This window comes from Sciurus carolinensis, chromosome 3 (assembly GCF_902686445.1).
Source record: "Sciurus carolinensis chromosome 3, mSciCar1.2, whole genome shotgun sequence".
Lineage (NCBI taxonomy): Eukaryota > Metazoa > Chordata > Mammalia > Rodentia > Sciuridae > Sciurus > Sciurus carolinensis.
The window spans coordinates 171,717,330-171,742,791 of record NC_062215.1 but is presented as its reverse complement, the minus strand read 5'-3'; the positions used below and the strand labels follow the sequence as shown (position 1 = coordinate 171,742,791).

The window sequence follows — 25,462 nt, the reverse complement described above, 5'->3', positions numbered from 1 at the left end:
GCAGGTCCTTTATACTTATTCTGTTTTCTGTACAACATGTATATGGGGTGAGTACATTAATTCACAGATTGCATGTTGAGAATTCCCTTTATTGAATGTATGGTTTTGTTATATTTTTGGACAAGTCACTCTCTGGGGCTTGCTTTCCTTATCTGGAAAATGGAGGTTTGGACTAGAGAAACTCTACTACTTGGTGAAAACTGCTTTTAGAATTGCCTGGGTATTAGAGGTGACTTTATTTTATAACTAATATAACCTTTTCTTAAAAAAAATTTTTTTTTTTTTGAGACAGACGAGGCAGCTGGGCCATTTCAAGATTAAATCGGAAAATATAAGGTTAAATTTGAACACTTTAGCTCTGCAGAAAGATAAGCCTAGAACATTCTGTAATAAGCCCTCTTACTTCTGCCTCCTCACTAAAGAATCTTAGTTATTAAACCCAATCTCAGATGTTTCTGGGAAATCTAGTTTACGAGCTGCCTATAACTCAGGTTGATTTTGAAACAACTAAACTGGCTTGGGTCCACCCAATCCCATTTCAGATTATCTTAAGTCTTTCCAAAGCAAATAGAAGCAGAACATTTACCTTGTACTCTCCTTTTCCTACCAGTTGGGAGCAGATAGCACCTGGGTCAAGGAACAAGGCATCCTTGATTCTTGGCTCTGCCATAGATTCATTCCTTAGCCTACCTGAGGCTCAGTTTTCTCCACCTTAAGTGGGAATGGAAGGCTGCATTTGAGATTGACTGACTGCTGTTGATCTTGCCTGATTTTTCTGTTTATTTTTGTATCATATTCTTTTGTTTTCTACTATAAAAATCTATAAAGTCTTAAATTTCATTTCATTTGATCCTTACATTCCATGCCAATGAATATAATTACTGAACCCAGGATTGTTCTATCCTGGACCCTCCGACTTGTGGTCACACCAGGAGTGGATGTGATAGTTAGATTCTAAAGGTAGAGGTACAAACTGATGGAAGGCAATTTGGCATTGTCAATCAGGATCGTAAGTGCACGTACCTATTGACACAGGCATGTATCTTCTTGGAGTTTATCATACATATTTATCCTGACATGCCCAAAGATGAGTGCACAAGAATATCAATTGCAGCGTAGGGTTCACTGGCTAGAGAAGGGACCTGCCTCGGCATTCCTTGGTAGAGAGTGGCTGAACAAGTTAGGGTCCTTCGTGATGGATAGCTATATAGATTGTGTCAGAATGATTATGAAGACATTTGATTATGTGAAATGGCAAAATATTGAGCAGTCTGCCATTTGGGCAATAATAAAACAGGTCAAAAATCACTGTGTGTGTGTGTGTGTGTGTGTGTGTGTGTGTGCATTTGTTCATGCTTATTAATACTTAGACACCATTTTTTTTTAGTTCAAATTTCCTTTATTGTCTCAAAGATGTCTTTTCATAGTTGATTTTTTCACTATCCAAACAAGAAGTACACATTTTGTTATAATGTCTCTTAAATCATTCTATTTTTCCCACATTTTCCCATTTTTAATTGGTGCATTATTATTATTATTATTATTTTTTTTTTGCGGTGCTGGGGATTGAACCTAGGGCCTTGTGCTTGTGAGGCGAGCACTCTACCGACTGAGCTATATCCCCAGCCCCTAATTGGTGCATTATTAATGGTGGAATTTTTGTCACATATCCATACATGCACACAATATAACTATATCATTTGGCCAGTGTCACTCCCTAGCACTGCCTGCCTCCCTCCCTGCCTCTCACCCTCTGGTCCCTTTGCTCTACTGATCTCCCTCTGATTTTCATGAGACCTCCCACCTTTCTGTTCCTTTTTCCTCTCTAGTTTACACAGATGAGAGAAAACACATAACCCTTGACCTTCTGAGTTTGGCTTATTTTGCTTAACATGATGGTCTCTAGTTCTATCCATTTTTCTTGCAAATGCCATAATTTCATTTTTCTTTATGGCTAAATAAAATTGCATTGTGTATATATACCACTTTTCTGTATCCATTCACCTGTTGATGGATACCAAGGCTGGTTCCATAGTTTGGCTAATGTGAATTGTGCTGCTATAAAACACAGGTATGCATGTATCACTGTAGTATGATGACTTTAATTCTTAAGAATAAATACTGGGAAGTGGTATGGCTAGGTCATATAGTGGTTCCATGCCTAGTCTTTTGAGGAAGCTTCACACTGATTCCAATAGTGGGTTACTAATTTACAATCCCACCAACAATGTAAAAGTGTTCCTTTTTATTCTCATCTTCTCCAGCATTACTATTGTTTGTATTCTTGGCGGGTGCTGTTCTGACTGATGTGAGATGAAATCTCAGTGTGGTTTTGATTTGCATTTCCCTAATTGCTAATGATGTTGTACATTTTTTCACATATTTGTTGACTTTTTGTATTTCTTCTTTTGAGAAGAATCTGCTTAATTCATTTGCCTGTTTATTAATTGGGTTATTTGCTTTTTTGATGTTAAGTTTTCGAGTTCTTTATTCTAGATATTAATCCTCTGTCAGAAGAGTAGCTAGGAAAGATTTTTCTCCCATACTGTAAGTTCTATCTTCACATTTTAATTGTTTCCTGTTTTGTGCAGGAACCTTTTAATTTTATGTCATCCTATTTATTAACAATTGGTATTGTTTCCTGAACTTTAGGGATCTTGTTGAGAAAGTCATTACCTATGCCTATATGCTGGAGTGTAGACCCTACATTTTCCTTTAGGAGTTTCTTAGGTTCTGGTCTAATTCCTGGGTCTTTGATCCATTTTGAGTTGATTTTTGTGCAGGGTGAGAGATAAGGGTCTATTTTTATTTTGCTACAGACGGATAACCAGTTTTGCCAGCATCATTTGTTAAATAGGCTGTCTTTTCTCCTATGTATGTCTTGGCACCTATGTCAAGGATCAGATGATTGCATCTGTGTGGATTTGCCTCTGTGTGTTCTATTCTGACCACTGGTCTATGTGTCTATTTTTATTGCTAGTACCATGCAGTTTTTGTTACTATAGCTCTGAAGTACAATTTATAGTCAAGTATTGTGATGCTTCCAGCATTGGTTTATTTATTTTTTTGACTTAGAATTGTTTTGGTTATTCTGGGTCTTCTATTATTCCAAATGAATTTTAGAACTGTTTTTTTTTTTTTTTCTAGTTCTGTGAGAAAAAGCATTGGTATTTTGATGGGGATCACATTGACTCTGTATATTGCTTTGTGTTGTATGGTCATTTTAACAATATTAATTTGGCTTATTCATGAACATGGGACCCGGTCTTTCCATATTCTTGTGTCTTTTTCAGTTTCTTTCTTCAATGTTCTTCAGCTTTTCATTGTAAAGGTTTTTCACCTCCTTGATTAAATTTGTTCCTATGTATTTTTTTAAGCTATTGTGAATGGAATTGGTTCCTGATTTCTTTCTCAGCAGACTTGTTGCTGGACAACAATGTCAAGGGATTAATCCTCTGTTGTAGGGAACTTGGACCAGGATGGAAAAAGAAAACTTCTTTTCCTGTTACAGTCTTTTGCACTATTTGAATTTTTAATTTTGTGCCTGTGTTATTTGTTTTATAAAAAAGAAAATTGAGGTGCATCTTTAGGTCAGATGACTAATCTTCTAGAAATTAATTTATTTTCTTGAACTTTCTATGCAGCAAATATTTGTTTTAAAATGCCCAAGATAAAGCAGAGTGACTTTTCCTGTTTTTCTCTTTGAAGAAAAGTAACATTGGTTTCTTGAGAGCATAAGTATACTCCCAGTCAGTGTAACTCTTATTTGGAATGTTTAGTTGTCTGAGATACAGTATGTCTTTATTTTTCTTAAAGAGTTTATACAATCTATTTTTGAGGGGCAGACTCTTCCTCTGTGAATTCATTCTCTCCTTTTAAATGTTTATTGGGGTGTTGCTTTATTAGAATCTGCTGGTCTATTTTAAACTGACTCTTTTTTGTGATATAATTTTGCTACAAACATCTCAGTGATGCTTGGCAAAAATAAGTAAAAATAAATACATAAAAATCTGCCTTCCTTATCAAGCCATCTAATCAACTGACCTTTTTTCCTCTGGTTATTTTGATATTTCAGTGAACACACAGTAATGAATCCTAACCTTAAATGACCCGAGTGTTCAGACTGGCTACTTCAAGTGCTTTTGTGCTGTCCCGACTTGGCCCTGGGTATTTAAATTTTTTAAATCTTATCAGGATTTTGAACTTACATGTTGTAGATAACAATGTTACTCAAAACTTAAGGGGCATATATTTCAGAAACTTCAAATACATTTTTAACTTAAATTATCTACTTGCTTGGCTCTTGTGAACCTTCAAATTCTTATATACTTTTAATGACCCAGGAGAATTTCGTTTATAAAGATGCCTTTTTCATTAATGCTTGCAGATATTTTCTTTGGATTTTGTCTGAGCATGTTTTTCCCCAAAAGAAGTTGAAATTGTGTGATTGAAAAAAATTTCTGGATAGACTCCTTTCCCTCTTACACACACACACACATGCACACACCAACATATATGTATATTTAAGTATGTCTATATGTGTGTTCATATATAAATACTTATTTATATGTATTATGTTTTACACATATATATGTTTCTAAGTCTTCTATCTGAACTATAAATATTGGCTTAACTGTTTGTTTTCCCATTATACATTGGTCTAAAGACCTAAGTTGAAAAAGATCTATCAAGCCAGGCATGGTGGCACATATCTGTAATAGTAGTGACTTGGGGAATCTGAGACAGGAGGATCGAAAGTTCAAGGCCAGCCTCAGGAACTAAGCAAGACACTGTCCAAAAAGTTAAAAAATTTAAAAAATTTTTTAAAAAAGGGCTGGGGATGTGTACCTTGGTGGTAAAATACCCCTGGGTTCAATTCCTAATAAGATATGTCAATTATAGAAATGTGCAGCTACTATATGTATGTTAGGCAGTTTGTCTCTGGCACTGACTTGATGCTCCTGTCCATGACCTCAGTTCCCAGCATCTAGAGCACCTGTCCACCTCTCCACCCAACCCACGGCCCTGGCCTGTGAGTGAATGCAGGTGTATGGTGGTGGCCCTTTGTCCTAAGGGATCTACTGACAGTCTTTCTGGGACTACACTTTTGTATTGAAGTGGCTGATGACACTGGTTCCAGATAATGAGAATTTGTGAGAAAAAAGTGATGATTCTTGCCAAAGAGCTTAGGGTTGTGGGTAGGGGTGTGTGTGTGTGTGTGTGTGTGTGTGTGTGTGTACTCTCTAATGAAGAAAAGTCAGCCAAAAATGGGGAGAGGGACACAATTATTTAGATTCAGAAGTTTTCTGGTTGAGAGACACATTAGAGGAACCATCTGATAGTATTGGCACATTGTAGGAAGGAACAATTTTTACCTGAAGCATTAGGCCCTACTGGACAATTGTCTTGTAAAGGACATCACAAGGGAAATGGGCCAGTTGACCCGGGAGGCAGAGAAAGGTGATCAAGAAAAAAGTCAAGGGGCTGGAATTGTGGCTCTGTGGTAGAGGGCTTGCCTGGCATGTGTGAGGAGAGGCACTGGGTTCGATTCTCAGCACCACATATAAATAAGTGAATAAAATAAAGGTCCACCAACATCTAAAAAATATTTAAAAAAAGAAAAAAGAAAAAAGTCAAGCTTATCAGTTAAACTAGACACCTCTGTGTATGTGTGGTTTGCCCAACTGCCTGGTTTACACCCTACTGTGCTCACAACTGTGTACATTATTAAGTCTTACTGGGGGACAGAAACTGTAGAAGCTTCTGGCCAAAGCAAAGTGACTATCCAGACCATCTCTTTTCCCCAGGGTCTTCAGTCTGGGAAAATATTTGCTCATATAATCAGCCCTGCTTCTTATGAAACCCCAGTGTATGTGCTTTGCCCTTTAATATGTCAGTATTAGTGGTTGCTTCTCACAGATCCACAGGTCAAAGTGCACCATGGGATTCTTGTGAGCTAGGCAAACCCAGAGTGCTTGCTATGCTGTGCATTGTATATATCCAGTGAAGAGATGAGTACTTGTGTGCTAAAGAAGCTGCTTCCCTTTCCAGGGTGGGAAGAAATACATGAGTCCTTGCGGAGGAAGAGATTGCTCCATTTGCCAGTGCTTCCCTGAGAAGGGCTCTCGGGTAAGTGCCGTGAACATCAGACCGGGCAGCATGCCCACAGGCGAACCATCCCGAAGACTTAACATGGAGTCGGCTCAGATCCGGCTTGTTTCGGTAGTTGTGAATGCTTATGTCTTTTACAATCAAAGTTCTTCACCTTCTGATAAGCGATTTCAATTACATCAGACTGTGTGTCAAGCTTCAAAGGTGGTCTGGGTAGCAGTGGTTCACCCCATGGTTTATGCCACACTAATCTTGTGAATTGTCCCCTGGAGAAAGGGTCCTGCTATCACGGGATTCATGCTGGATTGCTTCCTTGGCATTCGTCTTGCAGATCGGTGTTTGAAAGGCTCTGAGAAGTACTGCGAGGAGTGAGAAAAAGCCCGTTTAGATTTTCAGAAAGCAATCTTTGCAGACAGTTGACTGTCACTGTTTCATGGATGGCACCCATTGACACCCATGGAATGGTGTTCTAATCACAGCCAGAGCTACATTTATTGCAGGTTTTTTATTTGCCAGGTGCAGTTATATGTGCTCGAAATGCTCTTGCTCCTTCTTTTTTTTTTTTTTTTTTTTTTTTTTTGTGGTACAGGGGATCGAACTCAGGGACTTGTGCTTAAGAGGCAAGCACTCTACCAGCTGAGCTATCTCCCCAGCCCTTCTTGCTCCTTCTTAATCAGACCAATGGAGGGTAGGAGGGTAGGAGACTGAAGCATAGACATGTCAGTGTCTAGCTCAAGTCCACCCAGAGCAGCACTCTTGATGATTAGGCTGCTATCAATTCTGCAAAGCCCAGGGACCCTCTTGGTTAAGATCTGTCAGTCTTCTTGAACTTTATGAACATCTCCCCTGTGTTCAGACATCAGCAGTTGGCAGTCCATTATTCATTCATGCTGAAGCATTAAAGCAAACAATTCTTCAATTAAAAATGCTTTCATGATTTTTGTTTGTATACATTGAAGTGTCCCTCTGCACCCCTTAAATATGTGTTAAATAAAACATATTTAAGAAAGCAGTAATCTTGTGCATTGTCCTATGAAGGAGTGTGTTTCAGAAGCTTTTAATCAGATCAATGATTCTTTGGAAATGTGTCTTCATCCGTGCAGGCTGCTGGAACAAAATATCACATAAAAGTTTTAAGCTCTTTAAAAATGGTCCAAAGCTTCTGAAACAAACGTCTTTCTTATCAGACTGTGGGAGTATTTTTTAAGCATATATTTGATTTTTAACTGACACATAATTGAACATAATTAAGGGGTGCAGATGGACACTGATATATGTATACAAAAAGAATTATTTGCTCTAATACTTCGGCATGGATGGTAATGGGCTACCAGCTGCTGCTGTCAAACCTGTTTCCCACGTTCTGGGGGATGGGAGGCCCAAGATCAGGGTGCGTGCAGGTCCTGTGTCTGGTGGGGGCCTCTTCCTGGTTTTTGGATGATTGTCTTCACTGTTTTCTCACACGGTGGAGAGAGAGCTCTCTGGAGTCCTTGCATGGGGGCACTAATCCTGTTCATACAAACTCCATGCTGATGACCAAACCATTCCCCAGAGACCCCACGCCCCGGCACCATCTCGTTAGGATATCGGTATAGGCATGTTGGGAAGACACGATCGTTCAGACCAGCACAGGGTCCACATCAATCCTGCAGGGCAGTGCAGGATGCTCAAAGAGCACATTTCAGTAGAGATCAGTCTTTACTACAAAATGCTACATTCCTGAGAGAAGAGACTGAATATTTCTCCCACTGCAGGGCTTTGTTGTCACATAGTAGGTGTGCTCTATGGTTCCTTTGTTGAGCTGTTTACTGTAAACCACCAACTCGTTGAATGTAAATGACAGCAAACCCCTTATACATAAAGGGCTTTTTAAAATTTTTGGTCAGTATATGAAAGATTTTGGTCATCGCAATTGATCTTGTGCTTTGTCAAGCTACTTTCACCAGAGAATTTAAAAATGGAGTCAGCAAGAAAAACAAAGTTAAGACACTAAACACTAGCAACCTAAGAATTACTTTAGCTTTTCCAAGTCCACGTACAGATGATTGACAAAAACCCCAGCTTTGGGGTGAGGTCATTAATACAAACCAAGATTATAGACCAAGATTATAGAAATTCACAACGAAAAAAAAAGTGCATCTAAATTTTAAGACCTTTGGGCCTGAGGCTCCCTCAAAATGGATTTGATCAGCTCTGTGGTGGGAAGAAAAGCAAACCAAAAACAAAGAGGAGCGGTTGCTTTGATGGAGCCAGCTTGGTGGGTCCTCTGGTTTAAAGGAGGATGACATGTGTCAGCAGCTGTGCCAGGTGCCTTTACAAATCTGTCCCTCTATTCCATGGTTCTGGGCTGGGAGTAATTTGTGGAGAAGGTGCTAGAGGTGTCCCGTGGGTAGATGCCACAGTGATGTCAACATCTTACAATGCACAGAGAGTGATCCCTGCCCAACAGCCTGCAGCATGGCGGCTGAGAAGCCTGTTGTCACCCCACAACAGCTCCATAAGGCAGGTGTTATTGTTATTGCTATTTCCATCTGATGACACAAGGAATCTGAACTCCCAAGTTCCAATTAACTTGCTGTGTGCAGAGCCAGGAGTCACGTCCAGGTGTCTGGCTTCCCCTCCACATTTGCTCCATGATCATGGAAAGATGATTACACTAAGGTTCCAACACCTGGTTGAGAACTGGGCAAGTACCCAAGTGGGCACTCTAATGCCACCAAGCCTTCTCAGTGTCCTTGTAATTACACCACTGGTCCTTTTCCTTCTCTTTCCTCGGGCTGTCCATAACAAACCAGTGCCCTTGGCACTCTCCAAGGCAGTCTATGTGTGAGGAAGGCTCAAGGTGCTGAGCTGCCCTCTCTGCTGCGTGTGTGTCTCTGATTCTGGGTGGTCAGGGAGGACTGCTTACACAACAGGAGAGCTCCGTCCTTCCTGAGGCAGACAGGTTCTCCCTGTGAGGGATGCAGGTGCAGGAAATGTTTTCCAGTGGAGAATTTGGGAGCAGGGCCCATGCATAACTGGGAGGTGGTTTGAGAGGCAGGCTTGCTCAGGTCCTCAGCAACCAGTCAGCCTCTTGGGCTGAAGCAGCAGCTGGAAATAGGCTCTAAAGGTGGGACTACCCTGAATTCCAGAGGCTGGAATTCCCAGCCTATTTGTGGCATAGCCTTGGTGGTCTCTAAAAAGGAAAATGCTCCTCCCCCGGAGGTCAGTGCTTAGGTGGGTACTTCGTTTAAGTCCCACATCAGAACTGCTGTGGCTGAAGCAATGTTGACAGGAAGGCTGGCCCAGTGCAGAGGAAAGGCTGTGGTCACCACCTTATGGGAGCCTGGAGCTAGAGCTTGGGGTGGAACTGGGACATGCCTTGGGCCGAACGGTTCCGCTTCATCCGTGTTCCAGAGGCCAACAGTCCGGCCTCTGCTCATCTTCCACCTATAATCACTATAAGCGCCTCGGGCTCCCCAGCCACATCCATGGGGCTGCTGGCTCCCTCTGGAAGACCTGCTGAATGCCGCCCACTTCTCTACACATTTCTCAGTGTCACCCTCTTCTTCCCTGCTCCATCTTCCTTCCAGAAGGAGCACAGTATTGGCACCATCCCTGCAACCTCCCTGCTCAGCCACCCTCTCCCGGCTGGGACTCCCCCTGCAGCCTCTCACTGGGTTCTCTTCCACTCTGCCTCTCTCTGCTCCCAGCTCTGGCTGGGCTCAGTGTGGCTGTGCCCACACTCTTGATGCGATTGTGCCCAGGCCTTCAGTAAAGATGGCCATGTGAAGGGTGTGAAGGGTATTCCTGATCCCTGAGCCACAGCAGACATGGGAAACCCAAGTCCTCTTTCATTGTTTCCCTACTTTGGGAGCTGGGGGTCATTTTGTCGCACAGCTTTGAGAAATGATCCCCGTACATGGCATGTAAGGTGGAGTTCACACACATCCTGGTCAGGATTTGGGAGCCAGGTCAGCATGCAGGGGACACAGAGGTGCACTCGCTGTTCCCAAGAGAAGGGGGAACAGAGAGTGGGGGGTCATGCCCAAGCCTGTCTTCCTGTCTTCCTCCCCTCACACTAGAATCAAAGCCTGCTGTGACGGTTGGGACCTCTCACAGTCCCAATTCCCTTGTGAATTCAGGTAGGGACAGAGTCACACTCTGAGCAGCAAGTGAGCTTTGATCCTTGCTGGGCTCAGGGCTTTTCAAGGAGCAGTAGCTGAGGAAAGCGCCCCCGCTGAGGGTCAGAGACTTTTATTCTTGACCTTTTCCAGGTTCTGGGTTTCCACCTGAGAAGTTCCGGTTTTCACTAGGAGACTGGGCCTGTCCCTCCTGGCTCTCATGTCCTGCAGTTCTGTGATGTGGGGCATGATTCACAAGTGACAGCTGCCAGTTTCCAAGATGATTTGTGACTCCAGCCTTACACTTCTCCAACTTCATTCTGATCCACTGTAAGGTTGTGAGTCGGGTGGAACTGGGCAGGGTTTCAAGTTTTCCTTGATCAGTTTTAAGGGAGAAAGCTCTATGCATTTATTGGTTGCCTCTTTGTGGGAAAAAAATTATGTCATGTCCTTGTGAACCAGGATGTACCTTTTAAAGTTCTGCTTTATCAACCAGGAAAATAAGGAGACAACTTCTACAGTCGATTCCAGAAAAAAGTAGATTCCTACTGTTTACCATTCATGGGAATTTAGCAACTATGTAATCAAGAGAACTTCATGATGGGATTGTTTTTCATATAAGGAGTTCAAATGACTTAAAACTCAAGAACTGTGTTAGTATTTGGGTTTGAAACTCAAAATCAGACAATTAGTGGGGTCACTCTTTCCTTTGGGAACTTTATATAAATATATACATGTATTATATATGTATAAAACAAATATTTTTCCTGCAATTTCATTCACTCAACTGTTATGCTTTTAAGAGTCTGCATTCCATGATAAAAATGGAATTTGCTTGGGGAATTTTAATTATTATTAATATTTTTCATATCATTAAATTATTTGCACATGAAGTTCTAAAATTCAGTCTCTATCACTCTCACAGCTGTGGTTTAGGACACTTTCTAATTGTGGCCTGATAAGTGGTTCATGGCAATCATTTTTATGTCCCAAAGTTCACGTAAGTGAATTAGGCTCTCTTCTGATAAAAGCAAGATCCAATGAAAACTAAAGTTGTAAAGCTTTTCGGTTTCGCTTTCTTGTTCTTGCCAATGTCTTCTTCCTCCAGGAACTGTCTGGCTCATTTTGTCATCATTGAAAAATTCTCTGGTCAAGGAATCCCTGTTGGACTTGGCAGACTCAGACACCTTTAAGGTGACTGCAGTTAATGTGAATGAAGGGGATCTGGGATAGTACCTTTGGGACTGGGGACTAGGGAACTAGACAAGGCATTTGTCTTATAAAGACATCAAACTTCAGAATTTTTTTAAAACCTAGTGCCTGGCAATTAAACACATCCTGGTGGAATTCAGCCCACCAGCTTCCAAGTTACAACTTTGACTTAGCTTACTCAAGTGTTTCCTGGCAGGAACAGTAACCATGATTTATTTTTTCAGTATTGGGGATCAAACCAGGACTTTGCACATATTAGGAAAGTGCTTCTCCACTGAACTGCATCCCCAGCCCTTTTATTTTTTGAGACTCAGCCTCCTGAGTTGCTGGAATTACTGGCGTGTGCCACCATGCCTGGCTATCATCATGGTATCATCTGAACAATGGAACACTTGAAAAAGTTAAAGGAATAATTATTCAAGTGTAGGATTTCCTCTGTAGATGCTTGAGGAAGTATTTCTGGTGCCTGGGGGTAGAGGAAGGATCCCTGACTATCATTTTCTACTGTTTGGCCTACTGATAGCAATGGTGTTTGAAGCAGCAGCAGAGGCTAATATCTATATGGAAGAATAACTCCAACTAACATCAGGCTCAGCATGCTGATAAGACGTTCTTGACATCTAGCATCTCTGTGAAAGGAAAACAAGCTTGTACTTGCTTAGAATACATCATGCATTTTCCATCGGACCAAGTGCGTAGGTAGAACTAATATAAGGAGACCTCCCCTGGGAACCCTAGGTGCTGCTTAGGTCTGAAGGTGGGCTTCCACACAGCTGCCCTGGCCGGCTACATCATTCAGCTGTTCATGATTTGCAGCAGGGCCTTTGGTCTTCTCATTAGAGTTCAATTCCACAATGATGACTGCCCAGCTATGTGGCCCAGCAGAAGCCAGGCCAGGCCCAGTGCAGGGCTCAGCAAATGTGGGGACATGCTAAACTCAAGAGGACCAAGGTCAGGATCTCTTGGAAGCAGCAAGGTAATGGCAAGTGACACAGGTACACCTGAAAAACTGGCACATTTTTAGGGACCTATTCCATATAGGAAAATGGAAAACAGGGAGTATACAAATTCCTCTCTAGTGCCAGAGTAGCATCTCTCTAAATTACAGAAATGCAGACTCATAAGGGACTTAGGAAGGAAAAGAAAGTTTCTTCTTTCAAACTTCATTTTCAATAATTTGCCAAGAAATTCCCATGGAAACAACGGTCCTCAATGTGCTTATCTTTTCTCTACCAGGCACTCATAACTGCAATTAATAATGACCCTTTCCATTCATTCAGCCATTAGCCACTGAGCACTTCCCATGCGCCAGGCCTCGCTGGGTCCTCTGTGATAAAGAAGGAAGGCCCTGTGGCATGGAGCTCGGAGCCCGGTAGTAGAGGCAGACAAGACCCTGCCCCCGCGTGCTTCTAGGTGCCTAGTGAGTGATAGGAACTCTGCTGGGTGCACAGTGGGCCTCAGGGAGAGAAGGGACAAAGGTACTTACCCCTTCCCAGGTGGACCATTTGGTGCCACAACTTGGCTTTGCTTGGCAACGTGAATGAGGGGTAGCAGAGCACAGGGACACGGGGCTCATCATTGTGTGGATTTAGAGCTCCAGCCACTACCTGCAGGAAGTGTCATATTAGTTCCTGTGGCTTTTGTAACAAAATAGCACATACTTGGTGACTTAACACAATGGAAATTTACTCCCCCACGAATCCTGAGGTCAGACATCCAAAAGCAAGGTTTTGGCACTGCCAGGCGCTAGTGGAGGATCTGTTCTCGCCTCTTCCGGCTTCTGGTGGCTCTCAGCAATGCTTGGCATTCCTTGGCTCCTGACTATGTCTCTCCAATTTCTGCCTCTGTTGCCATATAGCCTTCTCCTGTGTGTCTGTATCAAATCTTGCTCCATGTCCTTTTTATAAGGCTACCTGTAAGGGCGTCTAGGGACCACCTGGACAACCCAAGATAAACACATTCTCTCATCCTTTGCCACCCGAGGTAACAGTCTCAGGTTAGAGGTACTAGGACACGGACATACATATCTTTTTATGGGTGCATTCAGCTCCTACAGGTGTTCCTCAAAGAGGGCAGTCTCTATTCAAGTAGAAGGAGACAGGATGGAAGATGACCAGAGAGGGGTTTGAGCAAGTGGCCTGAGATGAGGTGATGAAGCAGATGCAGCCCATCCTGTGTGATTAGAATCTTTTTTACAGGAAAACCACTGGCTAGTGTTTGGAGGACAGCCAGGGTGGGTGGGTGATATTAGGGACAGCCTGTTAGGAGGCCACAGCAGCCACAGGGGTGGGGTGTTCTGGTGTCTTAGCAAGAGGCGACTATGGAGGTGGGCATGTGGGTGGACTGGAAATACTGGGGGCAGGGTGATGGAAAAGAGAGGAGACTCCGTGGGGCTGTTGGGGTGGTGGTTAGGGAGGCACAGTACCCCAGGTACAGGTGTTAGCAGCTGTGTGGACAGTGGTATTTGACTGGGGAGCACATTTGAAGGGTAATCACAAGTCCAGTTTTGGACTTATAGAGCCTGAGGTCAGTTGGATGTGTGACTGGTGCTCAGAAAGAGTGCTGGACTAGGAAGGAGGATGGAGGGACTGTTTGGCTATGGATGCAGTGGATCCCATGGAAATGGGTGGCTTTTCCCAAGAAAGGGAAAAAAGGTCAGGTAGCCCTGAGGAGCTCCAGGGTGAGACCCCCAACCACTAGTAAGAGGAGCTGCCCAGAAGAAGCAGGCAGGAGAAAAACAAGGGGGTAGAGGCAAGAAGGAAGGAGCGTCAGCTGGTGTTGCTCAGGAGGAGCTTACCAAGAGGCCAGGCTGCCTTATTTGGCTCCCGCAGCAGATGCACAATACTAGGCTATTGCTATCACTGTGTTTCAAAATGGAAAACCATTCATCAGGCACCTAAGAAGCGACCTTACCACTCAGTGGCAAGGCTGTGTCTTTGGTTCTCCATGCAGGGCTCTCCGCTATGCCATGCTGTCTTCTAAGAACACAGCTAAAGATCCCTAGGGTTACTCCAGGCTAAAGGGATCGATTTACCCTGAGCCCCTTGTTACCACGTAAGGTCAGCGTAAGGTACAAGAAAATATTCTGTCATTGCAGTTTAGTCTCCTTGGACGATCTACCCTTAAAGTAACACCTTTTCTTTATGAAATTTTACGGCAAGAGAGGAGGACCCTGGGGACATTGTCCAAGGGATATGCAGCACATTCAGGCCTGTTTGAGAATTTATGTGATATTGTAGTGACACCTAGTGGCTTATTCATTGAATTACAATTAAGTATTAAGGGAATAATAACATAAGGTCAGCATAAAAAAGAGAGAGGCTAACTAACTAAAATGTTATTTTCTAAATTTTAATTACAGAAGTATTAACAATTAAGCAATCTGTGAACACATGTTTAAAATTTACATAGTGAAAGACAGCTGCCAAGGTGTTGGGACCTCAACCTAAGTAGATACTGAATAGTATGTGCCAAACAATAATGAAAATCAGGTGATGAGTCTATTCAGGTGTTCATTATTTTAGGATAGATGTGAGAGTTTGGAGGAAGGATTAATAAGGCCTGGGGTAGAAAGGGAAGCAGAAACCTTGAGGACTGCAGAGCTGGGTTCAAATCTGCTTCCCTGGGTGTGGGCTACCTGGTCTCCAGTCACCTGCCACATCTCTCTGAGGTTGGGCTTCCTCCTGGGGGAGGGAGGAGGTTGGCACAGATGCCATTCTGCTTTGTATGGTTGTGAAGATTCCCTGAGAAGGCCGGCGCAGTGCTGGTGTCTAGAACAGAGCTAGTGCTCGCACGCGGTAGCTGCTGTGACTATCACTATGATCATTGTCATGTTTTTGGTGGGAACAAGGTGGTATTTGAGCTACAGGTGAAGACAGGTTACTATCATCCCAGCAAACAAGTGCAATTGAAGCAGTGTGTGTGTGTGTGTGTGTGTGTGTAAATTGCAGGGGTCAGTGGGTGGTGGAGGAGAAGCTGCAGCCACCGGAGGTGAAGACAAGATGAGATGACAGCCATGTGGGCCGAAGAATGGGCAAGAAATCGAGGGAGGCTGTGCTTCTGTGGCCTGTGCTGGAGATGACCCAGGGGGACGCAGGTGACACAGACACATGACATCAGTTCAAAGACAAGATGTGGCAGGTATAGTCAGGGAGAGTCATGGAGACTGAGCCCAAACTGAGCACCCTGATGGAAAGAACAGAGTGCACCAACAGGTGTGTGGCGGAAGCAGGCCAGGCAGTAGCGAGCTCCACTCTGACACGCGAGTGTGAACTCAGAGCCGAGGAAGAGCCGAGGATGTGTCCGGAGGAGAGTCCGAAACCAATGGAGGGACCGGAAAACTACACTTGAGGACCACAGACATAGAGCTCTTGAGTCAATTTGATTAATAATATTGTTTCCTAAGAAAACCTCATAAAGGAACATAGAGTCTATCCTGATAAATACATAGAGTCCTTAATTTTACAGGTAATTCAAGGCAGGATGGAATTGAAATGTCACTGTAGGCACTGTGTGTAACTTAGTGGAAGAAGTTAGTGGTTTAGCAGGAAGAGGAGAAGCTTTGGAGAGAGGCTGACCAGTCCCTGTGTGGACTCAAGATACCAGTGTGTGAGTTGGAATAAATGATGTCTCCAGAGTGGGCTCTTGTCCTTCACAGGGGACGACTAAATCTCTTCCCAGTGTTGCTGGTTGCACTAAATGAGTAAATTCTGGAGGGTGGTGGGCATATAACTAAGCTTAATAAATAGATTCCTTACCTTTCTGTGATACTTCTGATAGCAAATGTCATGGTCTTGGAGTCCAAGGGGGATTTGGAAAATTCTGTATAATTACTATAACGAAAATGGCTTTCCTCTTCACTCATTCATTCATAGTGATTGACATCAACTCAACTCCCAGCTGGGAAAGAGCATGAAGAAGTTGCAGAAAGAGCGTGGCTGAGCACGCATTTGTCGTTGTCTCTTTGTAGCTATTTCCCTAATTCTCGTACTGCTAAAGTGACACAGGAACTCTTAGATTGTTGTTATTTCTCACAGGTTTGCTCCTGGGTGGTCAAGCAGATCAGAGGCAGCTGAAAAGACTGATTTGAAGATTTTTTTAAAAATATATATGTGTATTTTCCATCTTTTGGTTTCCTGTACTAACTTGTGAAATACAAGTCATTTGCTCTTAGCCCTGCTCAAGAGATGGTCCTGACTTAGACAATGAACCAGGGACAAAATCCTAAAGGAATGTCCTGGCCCCGCGGCCAGGGTGGTATGTGGTTTCTGTCTGCTCTGATCTCCTTCATCCTTTATTTGTACAGCTGGCCAAGGCCTTCTGCCATGGCAGGAGGCGTGGATAGTGGGTCTGACCACACTGTGTCTGCCTGGCCTTTGAGGAGAGAGAAAGAGATGACCCAGTGGCTTCATACAGCTGTCAAGCTGATTGCCACTTCTGAATTCAGTGACTTCGCCATCTCTCGTGGAAAGTCACAAACCACAGAGGCAATTTTGTGCACACAGTAGCAAAAAACCCCAAAGCAAATGGAAAACCACCATCAACCCCAGAAAAAATCAGGGATGTGAGGCTGGAAATCGGTCCTCCTATGCGTGACTTTGCTTCTGGCTACACTAAAACCAGGACACCAACACGTTTCAGGCCATGTTACTGTTTCCAGGTGGAAGGGTTAGAAGTGGATGCAGTATTTCTTTTAAAAAGATTTTTCTGAATGATGCAAAATTCCCATGATTAACATTTCTCCAGTTAGAAAAATGTCCTTGTGGACCTGTTACTTGTGCCGATTCACCCTGCAATTAATTCTAGTATAGCCTTATAAATAAGTGATCCCAAATATTTACTTGTAAGCATGGTTTCTTACTGGATCCTTTTGAATATGAAACAATTTAACAAAAATAGAATTACTCTCTACATTGCTGTGGATAAATTATTTACTCCAATTGGCTGGACTGACAATCTACTCTTTCAAAGGTTGGTGTTTGGGAAATTTTCCTGAGCAGATTTCTGACAGTTTTAGTACCGTTATCCAAGGCTTAATGCAGTTCTTTTAAAATTTTATCATATAACAAAATACCTAACAATGTGTAAAACAGCGCCAAAGGTAACATCACAAAGTCTTCACAGGCTTAAGGGAAGAGGCGTTTGGTGTATTATGTTAGTCCTTCCACCTGCAAAGCAGAGGCCGTATGTGCTGTTCAACATGGTGGTGGTGGTAGAGGTGTAGTGGCTCCAGGTTACACCTCAGCACACACAGGCTCCGGCACCGCTGACCTTGGAGTGACTGTGCACTCTCTACAGTTGTCCTCTGCACTTGGTGGTAGGCGATCCTCACTGTTTTGCAAAACAACCATAAGCCAATGTTCTAGGCAAGGCAGTTCAGAGTCATAAGGAAGCCTTTACCCAGGTCTTTCCTGGGGGTAGGGGGAGGACTCACCTTCATATTTTATTAAGCATTTATTATTCTCTGCTATTGTGGTTTGAAGATGTTTTCTACCTCCAAACTCATTCAGGGGTTTGCTCCCCACAGTCAGATGTTAATTGCAATAAAAGGGTGGAAACTTAAACCTACCCTGGTGTTTAGAGGGGAGGTCTCTGGGATGTGATTAGGTTAGATTAGGTTATTAGGGTGGAGTTCCAATGATTGAATCCTGCAGGCTTAATAAGGAGGGAGAGAGAGACCACACACTCCCACCATGATGTGATACAGCCCAAGAGGCCCTTACCAGAAACTGTGCCATGCTGTTTGGACCTTGTACTTCCAGAACCATGAGCCAAACCTGGCCTCTTTGCTTTATAAAGTAATATGCCTCAGGTATTCCTGTAGTAACAAATAGCTGACTAATACATCTGCCTTTCTTACCATCATGACCTTGGGCACCTATGCTCTGTACTCAAGGAGTTCATGGTCCAGTAGGTGGGGTTGGAAGGGACACACAGATCAAGGGAGGATCACAGGAGCTGGTGCTTAATACTTAGTGTCTTGGAGGGACATCCAATTCTTAAGGGCAGGGGCAAGATCAGAGGCATGTTTCCAGGGGAGCATTGAGAGATAGTAAGGCCCCGGATGGGGACAGCCTGGGACAGGACAGCAAGCACAAAAGCTGAGAAACAGAGCTCGTTCAGAATGTCCGAGAGGTCTGTGTGGCAGGTGTGGACAAGGGAGGAGGGAGAAATAGGGATGAGGGAAAGGATGGGTGTCCTTCAGTAATGCAGATAACCCATGTCGGTTTACTTTTCTTTGAAAGTATTTTCTATGTCACGTCCTCAAATCAGGACGCATTTCTATACTACATTAAATGGAGTTTCATCACTCTTAACACTGAGTTAAATGCTTCCAGTCCTCTTTTTCCTCCTCAAAGTTCCATTAGCTCATTGGATTCAGGATTGTGTATCTAAAATGAAACCCACTGAAAAGATTTATAGCTAGTTAATTGGTTGTCTCTTTCTTAGTTACCCCATTATATTCCACTGTGTGCTGTGTTATGTATCTAAATAATACATTATTGTAACATACCTTATTCACAGAAGATAATTGGGGAGTTGATGTATAAATTATATGCAAAATAAAAACATAATTCCCAAACTTAATGAAAGAGCAGTTATTTCCTGACCCTCATATTTTGGAAAAAATGGGAGCTTTTCAACGTATGTTAATTAATCTCACTGAGAAGTGAGATTAATCTTAGAAGTAAAATTAGTTCACATATGTTGAAAAGGTCATCTGAAGTCACTGTGATTCTTACTTTTAGACTGTAGTTTAGAATTTATTTGATACCCATTGTAAATTGATCTGCCCTCACCGTGCCCCCAAATGGTTTGTGCCTATATAATTATAGTTCATATTTTATTGGTGTCTTTTTTGTAACACATGTTTATATATATTTCAGCTTTTCTTAAAATTCTGAACCTTGAGCAGGGTGCGGTGGTGTGTGCCTGTACTAGCTACTCAGGAAGTTGAGGCCAGAGGATCACTGGAGGCCAGGAGGTTGACACCAACCTAGGCAACATGAGACACACACACACACACACACACACAGAAATTAAAAATGAATAAAATAAAATTCTAGGCTTTAAGAATTTTTGTAAATAATAAATAGTATCCTTCGTGACGAGGGTGAGAAAACATAGTTCGTGAAGATGGCTCTCTGCAGGAAGCATGTTGACCAGGGCGCCCACACCCATGCACAGCTCTGTATTTGCCCTGGAGGTTTTAAAGCTCTGATCTGAGCACACATCTCCTGAAATTCCTCAAACTCTTCTGTCCACGAATCAATACGGACTTGCTTGTCGAATACAGTAATTCATGATGGGTTTTGGGACACAGGGATATACAATGATTCTTCTTAAAAATCTTTGAAAAAGTTTTAGGAAGCACAAAAACTCACAGCCTGACTTCAAATGAGCACCAGGGGTGTATTCATACTCCAGAGATGCAGCTCGCACTCTGAGACTGTCGTCCAGCCGGGGACTCGCCGGAGACCCAGGGTTTGGGGTCACACAGCCAGGTTGCCACATGTGGGTCGGGTGCTGAGGCGTGGGGCAGGAGCCCGTAACAACAACAGGAATGGTTGCCACTGCCACTTGTCAAGGTGGGAAAAGGGGATATGCTGTGAAATCCACCCACCCTCCATGAGGCTGCCCTTCATCTAACGTCATTGTCCTGAGGCCTCAAACCATCAGACACCGAAGTAAATAAAAGACCTGGCAGTTTTCCTCCCCCTGCCATGTCACTCACACAGTGGTGATTTTAAGTCTGTGCTTCCTTAACAGCGGGGGATCTATAAGTGCCATGGAAGGAATTCAGGCTGAGAAAGGCAGTGGCCTGGTTTTCTGTCTTTCTATTAAATCAAACACTTGTGTTATAGAAACAAATTATCAAAATTTGCTCAAACTCTCAACGTTCCAGCCTTCTGTGGACCTAGGTGACTGTATGTCTATGTTGGAAGATGCTACATCGAAATCACGTTGTGACTCTTCCTTCTCAGGGTCAACCAGGACCACTAGGGCTGCAAGGCCCAATAGGGCCTTTGGGGACCCCCGGACCCATTGGGATTCCAGGAGAGAAGGGGCTGAGAGGTGACACTGGCCTTCCTGGAGCAGCGGGGGAGAAAGGAGACAAGGTAAGCTGCTTCTTCAGGGAAAGACTCACATTCCCCTCCCCCAGCACTGCTGTGCAAGGTTTTAGGGTCAGAAGCGGTGCACACCCATCTCTTGTGATAAATTAAGTCTGGACTCCTCTGCAACAGCCAGTCCCCATCCCCCTCCCCATTCCAGAGCAGCAGGCCCTACTAGACCTTTCTCTATGCACTTAATACCCCCATAGTGTGTACCACTGAGGAGTGGCATTGTTTGTGGGGTTGATAAAAACCTAAATGATGTAATGTTGTGCATCATGCTAAACTTTTCCTTTTTCACTCAACAATATGTCTTAAAGATTATTCTATATTAATTTATATAAATTGAATGTATTCCTTTAATAATACTGCATCATATACCATACTGTGAATAAAGCTATAGTTTATCTCCTGCTGATGAATATTTGAGATTTTACCCCAACTTTGTGTAGTTCCAATGTGCAAAAATAATCCCATACATTGCTGTTCACATTTAACTTTGGTACTCCAGGATAGATTCTGAGAAGTTGACTTTCTGACTTAGCATGTTAAAGACTATCTCAAATTGGTACTGCAAATTGCCCTCCTAAGTAGGCAACAAAAGACTCTTAATCATTGGTGCTTAAACTCATCAGTCTTGGGCTAGGGATGTGGCTCAGTGGTAGAGCACTTGCCTACTGCACACAAGGCCCTGAGTTGAATACCCACCACATCCCCTTCCTGAAAGATTAAATGCATCAATATAAAAGCAATGATCATGAGGTGTTTTATAATGAGTCCTCAGTTATTCATATTTTCAAGTAAATCAAATTGTTAATATAATAATTTACTAATTTTTATATCTGTTTTATTTTCTGGAATTTTAGGGTCCAACTGGTGTTCCTGGATTTCCAGGTTTGGATGGTGTACCTGTAAGTATCCCTAAATTTTCTCCATTGTTTTAAAGAAGGGAGAAACATTCATCAGCACTTTTAAGATCACAAGTTCAAAAAGCATATCTGTTGGACAGGTTGGGTTTTATTTCTCATCTTAGTGCAGGGAAGAGTGCTTGCCTTCCAATTTTGTGCAATAACTCCAAATCCAAAATGTTTTCTGTGGAGAGCAAAGTTTTCAAGCAGATAAGAGAAAAACATTCCAAGATAGGAACTAGATGCACTTGCAGCATCAAGTGCAGGGTTCTGAAATAAACATAGTGCTCATAATAGATATTTTATTTTCTGGTGAGTCTTAAGATTGGAAATGGGCCTAAGAATCTCATTTATAACATGAAAATCAGATGGAAGAATGAAGAGGTATTTGGGGGCCTTTACAATTCTTTAGAGTCTAAGGGTTTCAAGCAAGTTTCCTCCAAAATCTCCCGGAATACTCCAAATTAAATTAATTTAAATTTGATATATTACACATTTTTATTTTTAATTTCACTATGCTACACTGCACTTTTAAGTGGGGAAGGAAGTTTCACAAAATTAAACAAGTAAAATCATGAGTCGCAACTGTCATAATTTGGGATCCATATTGCATAAACCCTTGTGTTATGGTATTCTTGCAAAAATGCTTCACTTATGATTTTGTTTTCTGTAGGGTCACCCAGGGCCTCCTGGATCCAGAGGCAAACCTGGCTTGAATGGCTACAATGGCTCAAGAGGTGATCCAGGGTTTCCAGGGGAAAGAGGAGCTCCTGGCCTGGGAGGCCACCCAGTAAGATGCCCATAGCTCACCCTCATAGGAACCTTAAGGGAAAAGGTCCCCGGGTAGGAACAGATTGGCTATGTTCAGGAAACAGGGTTCTGGCAAGTGTGCCTGGAGCAGGGTGAACAAATGGGGGTGACTCGGGGTGGGGATAGAGAGGTGGACAGGACTGGAATGAGTGGGGCCTGATAGACTATGAATGGGATCAGATTTTCCTTTCCATGTCATGAGGAGGCACTGAATGGTTTTAAGGAAACAAGCAAAGTTATTCAATCGATGTTTCATTAAGATGTCTCTGGGTATTGCATAGGAAGGAAAAGGGAGCAGAGAGGCCAGTTAACAAGATTTATGCTGTTTATCATTCAGGGTTTACTTCCCTCTAGGTGTGTCAAACAGAGAGGATTTAATATGGGGAGTTTGCACTTATCGTTATAGTTGGAGGAGCGCGACTCAGCTGAACATAGGCTACTGCTCCCAGGGCTCACACTTAATTGAGATCCAGAGTCAGGAAGCGCTTATGCACTATCCGCTGCCTCTCATGGCCATGTTCAGACACCAATGAACAGGTTTCTATTTTCCTGCTTGGCAGCAGCAGCTGACCAAGGTAAAGATCTCTCCCTCACTCCTGCCTTCCATATGTCCTAGGTGGAATTCAATCACATCCAGCTGCAAAGCAGTCTGGGAAACGTACCTTTTCTCTCTGTAGCTTGTGTAGGACAAGAAGGTAAATTAGAGAAGAATGGCGATGGATGTCCAGAAACTGGACAATAGCCATCTCTCGAGGACGACTTTACTGCTCTTGACTTCAGTTTTCTTTAAAAATTTGTATTTCTATTTATATCCTTGGCTTCAGCAAAGGATATTCTTTCATATTCCCCTTCTCTCTATCCATTATTTATTCTCTATTTTTGGGGGGTGGGTGCCAGGGATTGAACCACTGAGCCACATCCCCAGTCCTATTTTGTATTTTATTTAGAGACAGGGTCTCACTGAGTTGCTTAGTGCCTCGCTTTTGCTGAGGCCGGCTTTGAACTCATGATCCTCCTGCCTCAGCCTCCCAAGCTGCTGTGATGACAGGTGTGGGCCATCTCACCCTGGTGTTCTCTATTCTTTATGTTTCCTTTTTCTCTCCCTCTCACTTAAATCAAGATCTAAGATAATGTGACCTTTCAGAATTCATTTTCTGTGACTATTTTGCAGCCTTTCTGCTTCCCTAATTAAATATTATTTCCCAAATTTCTTCTAATAGGTTTTCGTATGATCACCACCAGAGTCTTCTACTTTCTCTTCACCAATCTTCCTTGTGCTCCAAATCCCAGGGAAACTAGTCTGAACGCAGAATGGAAAGGCATCTCCCTGCTCATGTTTCTCCTGTGGTGTCACGTCGGTGCCAAGCCACCTTTCATGTGACGGTTCTCCGCCAGCCTTGACTCTCACACTCATCCCCTTGGAGACTGGAGCACAGTCTCCCAGATGCACATTTCTTAAACTCTTCAAATCGTACCAGACCTCATTCCACTGAGCCTTGCACATCCAAGAAAGCAGGGGTTCTAAGCTGTGGTTCTGACACACCATGCAGCACTGACAGAAGTACCCAAGTGTGTCACTGCGGTCTCTTTGCAAATCAATCTCCTTTCCTACCCTCTCTTATTTGGAGGCCATCAGTCCTTGCTTTGCACAGTAACCTGACCGTGACCATGCAAGCTAGCCCCACCCAGAGCAACCTTATGGACTGATGAGAAAGCTTGCTATTGCCCTGTGGCATTTAATATGTTTTGTTAAAGCACGAAAAATCCTCTTACTGTCACAAATAAAAATAGAAATGAAAAAATTAAAACTCATGTTTACCTACTACACTGGAATGAAACACTGAGAACCAAAGTGTTTCAGTTCTTTGTAAAAACGTGTCAAGAGTCATTGGAACAGTGCTGGAATGCGGCGTGGTTTATGGAACCCAATGAACAAGTTTTCTATGCGTTGTCAAAACGTCACGCTCCTTTGTAAGTGTGGACGGGTTTGCAGCGAGGTGGGGCAGCTGGCGGAGTTCCTTCGCTAGCAAGCTTTTGCCTGTGTCACACCTTCATGCTTTCTCTCACAACCGTTCCTCTTTATTTGCAGAGTTTGTCCTCCCTGCTCTCTGGCTGTGTGTGTGGATCCCTCAAATGACAGTGGTGTCCACGTTCTCGGAGTCAGCTCTTTCTTCTAGTACCCCACTTACATTCTATTTGAATGTTACTTTCAACATGGACATTTTTTCATTCATTCAGTCTTTGTTGGCCAATTCCCTCTTTCACGGGCCCATCTTTGTAACATGCCATTTGGGCCAGGAGACAGGAGAGAACTCATCTCCAATCTTTGCTGTCTGTGAATCTGTGAATAATAGGTGTGCGGTGACCAATCACAGACAGACTTCGAAAGAATGACATCATCTGTCAGTGATCAGGATTGACATCTCTTATTCCTGCAGTGATCTATTGGACTAAAGAGCTAGCAGGGAAGTTTGGTCTTTATGCATTTACCCAACTGATTTCAGTTATCATAGTAGCTGAAGTTCAACCATGTGGGAGGACTTGGTGTTATTTAATATGGAACTGAATTTGTACAGATTGGAACTATACAAAGGCAATTGCTTTGTGACTTCTCAAACTCTTGATGTCACTGTAAAACCATTAAATATTTCCCATTGGAAGAAAAGTTGGATGCTTTTATAAGTCAGGTCAACTTTGAAATTTGTATGTTCTTCATAATAGCTTGAATGAAGAGGGTAGATTTTTTATGAGGCAACCAAGTTAAGCTATATTAAGATATTAAATAGGATATTAAAATGTAACATAGGAAAACCTGTTGTGGGAGAGAAATACATTGAGACTTTACTCTCCTTTTTAAAAATGCCCTCAGCCAATAGCAGCCATGTACAAAAATTTTCCAAAAGGAACATGTTATAGTTTTAAATAGTCTCACATAGAATATAAGCTCTATTTTAAATATAAATACTGAAATGGACAAAAAGCAATACTTTTATTTTTTATTTTTTCTTGTACATAAAATGGCAGAATTGGGTATTTTTAAGAATAATGTGATTATCATACATTACATTGTGAGGAAAGTGCAATCTTCTTGCTGAATAATTAGTAAATAACTATATATTAGTGAATACTCTTAGGAGATTCCTTAACAGACCCTAACTATATGAGAATCTCAGGATTATAATAATAATTAAGATGATAGATCTCT

General features: G+C 42.7%; 1 protein-coding gene across 1 annotated transcript in view; it reads left to right on the top strand.

Annotated features, from left to right (window-relative positions):
• Nucleotides 1–25,462, top strand: part of Col4a4 (collagen type IV alpha 4 chain) — a 113,548-nt gene continuing 88,086 nt past the window's right edge. Inside the window, exons 1-5 of the mRNA XM_047546602.1 lie at nucleotides 1–47; nucleotides 6,052–6,129; nucleotides 20,411–20,545; nucleotides 21,406–21,450; nucleotides 22,121–22,237. Coding sequence (XP_047402558.1) covers nucleotides 6,067–6,129; nucleotides 20,411–20,545; nucleotides 21,406–21,450; nucleotides 22,121–22,237 — 360 coding nt within the window. The 5' untranslated portion in view covers nucleotides 1–47; nucleotides 6,052–6,066. The remainder of the gene's footprint in view (nucleotides 48–6,051; nucleotides 6,130–20,410; nucleotides 20,546–21,405; nucleotides 21,451–22,120; nucleotides 22,238–25,462) is intronic.